The sequence below is a fragment of the Nannospalax galili genome, unplaced genomic scaffold (genome assembly GCF_000622305.1).
Source record: "Nannospalax galili isolate Female #2095 unplaced genomic scaffold, S.galili_v1.0 scaffold131, whole genome shotgun sequence".
Taxonomy (NCBI): Eukaryota; Metazoa; Chordata; class Mammalia; order Rodentia; family Spalacidae; genus Nannospalax; species Nannospalax galili.
In genome coordinates, this window is record NW_008332088.1 from 4286984 (window position 1) to 4294152 (window position 7169).

The following is a 7169-nucleotide window of genomic DNA, read 5'->3' on the forward strand; positions in this document are numbered from 1 at the left end:
ATGGAAAAGAAGCAATCTTGAATATCTATTATATAAAGTGGCCAATCTTTTGGTACGGCTGACATAATGGGAAGGCCATGTTGCACAGTTCCTAACATTAACATTTGTGCATTAACTGCCCTTAAATCTTGTAGGAATCTCCATTTCCCTGTTTTCTTTTTTATTACAAAAATAGGAGTATTCCAAGGTGACGTAGATGATTCAAGATGACCTTGCATTATTTGTTCCTGTATTAATAATCTCAGAGCCTCTAGCTTTTCGGAGGATAATGGCCATTGAGGCACCCATACTGGCTCCTCCGATTTCCAAGGTATGGGTTTGGGACCCTCAATGGCTCCTAGAAAAAACCCAATCCCCTTTTCTCCCTATTGGTGATTGCTTCTAAAGGTTCTATGCTGCCTTGGAGGTTTTTACCTAATCCTTTTCCTTTTTGGTATCCCATTGTATTCATTATCTGTTCGGCAGTAGATATTTTGCATGTGGTCTTAGTTTCTGCCTGACTTTCATCTGATAATTTCATTCCCATATCAGCTAAAACATCACGTCCCCATAAATTTGTTGGCAAAGGCAATACATATGGTGTAAACATTCCTTCCTTACCTTGGTCCGTTCTCCATAAAAGAGGCCGTGCGCTTATTGCGGGATTAGAGCTATATCCCAATCCTCGAAGGGTTTGGCTGGACTGCTTAAGTGGCCAAGTTTTAGGCCACCAATGAGAGGAGATTAGACTCTGGTCTGCCCCTGTATCTAGTATGCCTTCAAATTTCTTTCCCTGTATACTCAAAGTCATCTTTGGCCTGGAGCCCAAATCCATTATTAGATTGGCCTCATTTCTTTCTTCATTAGATATGGGTATTAATTGAGCAATGGTATCTCCCTCCTTTATTTCTATAGGCCATTGTGGACTGGAGCATAGAACCTGAAATTTTGGGCCCTGGACAACTCCTGGAAATACAATTATCTCTTGTCCTGAAAACTTACTACATCCTATTAGAAGACCTTGTAAACTTTTTGTAGAGGCCATTAAGACCTGCACGGGAACAGGTTGGGGTCCTTGATCTGAATCTAATAGGACATTGGAGGTGGCGTACACGTCCAATCTTCCCATTCCTCCGTGGGGGAGATGATTTCCTGAAATCGGTCCCCGAATCGCTGCTGCAATTGGGCTTTGGACCATGGGCATGTTTGGGCGGGGTTTCCATATTTGTCTGGGCCCTGGAACCGAGGGCCCCTCATCTCGTTTTTTGGCTTAAATTCTTGCTTTGGGCTCTTCCAAGGCCTTGGGGGAACCAAAAGTTTTCCCTCAATGTCTCTTATAGATCTACAGTTCTCGGCCTTGTGTGCCCCTTTTCTGCATCTAGCGCAGATTTCAGTTGTAAGATTATTTGGGGCTGCACTCTTGCAGTCTTTTTTAAAATGTCCCATTTTGCCACATTGATAACAAGGTCCTTTGCCTCTTCCTTGAGGAGCATTTTTGGCAATATGCATTATAGCTGCCGCCAGCCCTGCATTAGATAATGGGCCCCCTAACTCTCTACATACCCTTAACCAATCTTGTAATCCTTTACCCTTTCGAGGGGCAATGGCATTACGGCATTCTTGTGTTGCTTGTTCAAAAACTAATTGCTCAATAAGAGGCATTGCAGATTCTGAATCTCCAAAAATTCTGTTTGCTGCCTCGGTCATCCTGGCCACAAAATCTGAAAATGATTCCTGTGGGCCCTGTATAATTTTGGTTAGCTGGGTTGCTCCTTCTCCCTTTTTAGTTAAAGCTTTCCATGCTCTAATTGCCGTCATGGAAACCTGTTGATAGGCTCCCCAGGCATAAGTATTTTGTTCATTTGCATATCTTCCTTGTCCTGTTAACATTTCATATGTCCATTGTTGTTGTTCAGGGGTTAAGGAGGCTGCATTGATTCGGGCTTGCTATGCCCCTTATGGGCGCAGCAGGATGTTTACTGTTAAGAAGGTCCGGATACCGGCGCCATCTTGTAATGGCGTCGGAGGCTGTGGCTCTCCACAACAACAGATGGAGACTAACTGCAGAGTTCCACAACTGATCAAATGTAGACAATAAATGTCTGTGACATACCTGGTGGTGACACATCTTCAATACACCTTAACCACTGTACCTAAAGCTCAGAGAATATGGTGGAACCAGAGACAGAAAGAATATTAATAGATCTTTCAACTCTCACCATCAAAGCTTCCTAATCCAACAGATGGTTATTTCAGAAAACCCACAACTTGCCAAAGTGCTAATATGAGGCTGCTGAATGTTTGTCCTGGGTCAGACACTTATAACAAACCTCCAACACTCAGGGACCATTGAAGAAGAAGGGTTGGAAAGGCTGTAAGAGCCACAGGTGGTGAAAGACCACAAGGAAGCAGAGTTTTCCAGACTGCTGGTAAGTTATTCATTTGAACTTACAGCAGTTGTAAAAATATACACAATATCGATGCAAGCTCAAATCAGATATCAACCAGCTTAGAAAAGGGAAACAAGAAACTCCAACTTTAGCCAAGAAACTATTGGCAACTAATGACTACAAACAGAGGGAGAGTTGGTTTTCTTCAAGGGAGTGACACTAGATTGGTTGACCAAACTCCAGTGCAGTGGATGCACTCACACCAAAGGACATTTGGGGACATAGATTTACTTACTAAGCCTTAACATATATGATAGAATTCATAGAAACCAGTTAGGGGACTTTGCATGTGGTGCAGACAGGGGAGAAGATCTAAACATGTTTAAGATATACTGTATGAAATTTGCAATCAATTAAAAAAGGAAAGTTTTTTATTATTTTTTTAGCTATGTTTTTACTTTTCTTATTACTGCAAATAAATACTTGACAAGAATCAAATTTGGGAAGGAGCTTTTTTAACTTGTTTCATGTCAAATGGGGCATGGCAATTTGGGCTCCTGCGTTGTGTGGGATTTTGCAAAGATCAATGCCTGAATGGCAAAGGAAGAAAGTATTTACATTACTCTCATTCTGTGTGGCCCCTTGGCCTACTCTCAGTGACCTACTTCAGGAAGCCAGACCTCATTTCTTCAAATTTCCACAACATTGCAAAACAGTGCCTTTAGCTGGAGGCCAAGTGTCCAACACATGAGCCTATTGTGTGTATTTCACATTCAAACCAAACCTGAAGAGAAGAGAGGGAACTAGTGTGTGAAAATAAAGTACATTATATGCATGCCTAAAAATATCACAAAGAAACTCATCCTTTTGTATAAATTCTGTGTACTAATGAAAATGTATAGGAAGCAGAATGATCATGTGTAATCTTGATTCCTAGCATGGATGTTAACAAGGAAATAATCATGCTTTTTAAGAGAGTTTAGGAATGGGAAGGACTTGATAAGTAGAGAAATGATGGCCATTTCTGTTAGAGCAGGATGAATTTTTAAAAATTCTTATCATAAAAAAACACATCAGAAGGAAACTCATAAAAATATTTATTATTGCTATTCATGAATAAATTTATTTTAGACAGTTTCTCCCATCCATAACATATGATTCCTTCAATAGAGAAGGGCTTGCTATTACAAAAAGCTGAGATGTAATACAAACTACTTTCTAGCTTCCAATCTGTAGGAAACCAGCTAAGCTGCACATAAATCTTTCTGTAGAGTGACAAAGGAACATGGTAACTTCTGATGTCATCAAGATGGTAGCCTGTTTCCACCGTGTAACTCTAAATCAGACTGAATTTTTTAATTTCACATCTTTAACTGAACTTTAGATTGAATTAAGAAGTACATGCATGAACAAATTATAAGGAATAAATATGATGTTGCTACACATAAATAAATAAATATTTTTTAGTTTCTTAGTAATATTGTCTGCATCTAGTCTCACATATTTTGAGATAATTGTTTTATACTGTCAAAATGTAATTATTTGTGAAACACTTTATTTTTACCCCAAAATAGCTTGTGACACAAAATAAGATCACCTTTTGTCCCAGCACTCAAGAATCAGAGGCAGGGGGATCCTCTGTGAGTTCGAGGCCAGCCTGCTCTACAGAGTGAGTCCCAGGCCCTGGAGCTACAGGGAGACCCTGTCTCAAAAAGACCAAAAAAAAAAAATCTATATTATATCGTATATTTGCATTTTATTTACATGAATTATATGTGTGTTCTGTATACATGTGTGTGTACATACACCTTTATAAGAGACTATCTCATATATTAAATGACTATAATGTTCTTTTTTATGCAAATAATGCATCATTTGCAAGTAAATCACTCAAATGATTCTTATTAATAGGGCCAATATGACTTACACTTCAGAAAGATAAATCAGTGTAACATGCCATCACTATTCACTTCTATTTACTACGAATAATCAGAAGTTCATTAGCCTTTATTACATTAAATGTGTATCATTTCAAGTAATTTAAAATATTGTAATGTGCATTTAAAGGATCAAATTTCTTTATTTGAAGGATAAACACAATATTTGATGCTAGACCCAAATTCACTATTCTCTCCTTAAATTTTTACTACTTTTAGATCAATAGGGCAGAGATTCCAGCTCTCTGAGGCTGTTGGCTATTAGCACTTTTATTTCTTAATTAATCTCTAAGTGTGACTAGTAACTGATTATCTTGCTCTGTTAGCCACATCACTGAAAATGCATACGTCAAATAGGTTGATGAAAATCTTCAGTAGTTCTTAAGATCAATGCCATGCAACTATTACATTTTGAATCCTGTAAATTTTCTCTCCATTTCCCAAGAATCTGAGAGGTCAAGTCTCTGGGTATCATTGTTACTTGCTGTGTTCCCCAGGGTTCCTGGTTGCTCCAAAGGGTGGGGTTTGCTCTGGATAATTGACTGTGGTTAGTTAGCCACCCAAGGAGGGGTTTGTGGGGCCATCTTGGGACCGAAGCCTTGAGCCGCCAAGAACTGATGAGGTGGGTGTGGGGAATGTGCAGCAGCCAGGCATACTCAAGAACAGGATGGCCCCGCATTTAAGGACCTGGGGCGAGACCGCTGGCCCCTGAGGCATGGGCAAAAGCTAGTGGTGACTATAAGCATGCTGAAGGAGTGATCTGGTCAGGCTCTGAGCTGCAGTGCAGAACCGGCACTGCAGAACTGAGTTGTATGGAGCTAGGCACTGGGTGTTTATTTCTTTGTAAGTCACTCCTGTCCCACACCATGACAATAATCAATGTACATAAACGTGCTATACGGTTTGCCTGATAGTGTTAGAGAACCAGAGAAAACTCTGCCTTTGTGTTTTCTTCTGTTCTTCAGGCCTGTCAAGCAGGTACCACTCCAGTGACCCTTCCCTTGCCTGCTGATGTGTTTCTAAAAGTCCTACTGTCCTTCTCAGTCTTCTTAAGAAGAGTTTCCTACTGACCTGTTAGGGTGAGAAAGGATTCTTTTATCTAAAAATCTGACTCTCTATTCATTGTTTCCTGCCAAAATTGTAGTATTCATTTTATTCTCCTCAAAATTTCCAATGATTCCATTAAAAATATTTTAGTTATTTTTACTTTATGTGTAAGAATGTATTACCTACATGTATTGTAAGCATACCCATGTCATGCAATGCAAACAGAGGTCAGAAGATGGAGTCAAATCCCCAGGAACTGGAGCTATGGATGATTGTTAGCTGCCATGTTGATGATGGAACTGAATCTAGCGCTTCTACAAGAGTAGTCACTTCTCTTAACCACTGAGCCATCTCTCTAGCCCGCAAATGGCCAATGATTTACAATTTTCATTCTGACTATGTTTAAAATTGTAAATATGCTCTTTACTCAAATTTTGGTTTTGCCTTTCCAATTCTACTTATAAAAACAGTTTTCCATGGTAAAATTAAATAACTTTGCATATTAGGTTTCCAAATCTTCCATTGATCACCCAAGATGTCTTGTTGTGCCTCTTTAAAATATGGTCTGGATTCTTGCTTTATTTTTGTTATAAAATTTCATATTTTGGGTCTTCCCGGTATCATAGATTTTTTTTTTCTGCTTAGGAGACTAGAATATTTTTCTCTAACTTAAAACATGAGAACTACTAAATATTGTATTATTATTTTGTAAGCAACAAACGTTTATGTTTACCTGTACATAGACTGATAAGCATTTTAGGTAACTACAATTATACCATCTCATTTTCTCAGTAGCACTAAAATATATAGTTTTACTGCAAGAGTCTACAATTTATTCCAGATAATTAAATAACATACTTATTGTTAATAGTATAGCTAATATCACTTGTTTTTTTAATCTCCAAAGACCGTAATTCTTCTTTTATTTCCTACTCACTCTAAACATGTAGATACATTCCCCTCATAGTTAAAATACTTGACAACCTAATTAACTTCAGTAGCCAACTATTAGTAATGAGAAAACATGGAAATATGGCAGATTACTAATTTAAGTTGTCTGTAAACATATAAGAGTCTTGTACAAGATTTGTAGGAATCTTAATCTAATGCTGAAGAGTCCCAATGGGTTCTAATAGGGCTTACATTCTCAAGCAGATTTTACTTTGATTCAGGTTTCAGTGACAGTAAAAACACACTTCTGAAAGCAACCAAAAGGGATTTACTCACATTTCTTGGTGTAGGATAACAGGGAATTGGAGAAATTAACACACTAAAGGTCTTTGAAAAAGCCATATGGAAAACTACCACTACAGAAGTTTCTTAAGGTACATATATACATATCAAAAAAAGAGATTAAAAGGAGTTATTCTTTTAATATTTCATTTATTATATTTTATGTGTGTATGAGTGTATTGCTTGCATGTATGTAAGTGCACTTGTGTTGTGGAATGCCCACAGAGGTCAAAAGAAGGCATCAGATTTCCCTGGAACTGGAGTTACAGACAGCTGTTAGCTGCCATGTGGGTACTCGGAATCGAACCTGGATCCTCTGTAAGAGCAGTCAGTGTTCTTAACTGCTAAGTCATCTATCCAGTCCAAAAAGAGTTATCCTATAACAAGTGCATCATAGGAAAATTAGAAGAAAAAAAAAAAACTCAAATGACAGGAATGGACTCCCTCTCTAGAAACACTTGTCCTGGGATTCAAGAGAGCCTCAAACAATACTTACCATTGTCTCAGGTCTTGGTTACCCACCATAATTTCACTGTAAGACTGTATTGTTGAAAACACTTGATATATGATCTGTAGAACAAAC

The 7169-nt window shown here is 38.3% G+C and overlaps 1 protein-coding gene across 1 annotated transcript; it reads right to left on the reverse strand.

The window, feature by feature from the left end:
* Positions 1 to 958: 958 nt before the first annotated feature.
* On the reverse strand, positions 959 to 1921 carry LOC108490527 (endogenous retrovirus group K member 24 Gag polyprotein). The gene has a single exon (XM_029560674.1). It carries the CDS (start codon positions 1867 to 1869, stop codon positions 1066 to 1068), a length of 804 nt encoding a protein of 267 aa, XP_029416534.1. The 5' UTR covers positions 1870 to 1921; the 3' UTR covers positions 959 to 1065.
* Positions 1922 to 7169: the final 5248 nt, after the last annotated feature.

What these genes read in the sequence shown, in the direction of transcription:
- LOC108490527 (XM_029560674.1), bottom strand. Translation starts at nt 1,869, where the DNA reads ATGTTAACAGGACAAGGAAGATATGCAAATGAACAAAATACTTATGCC.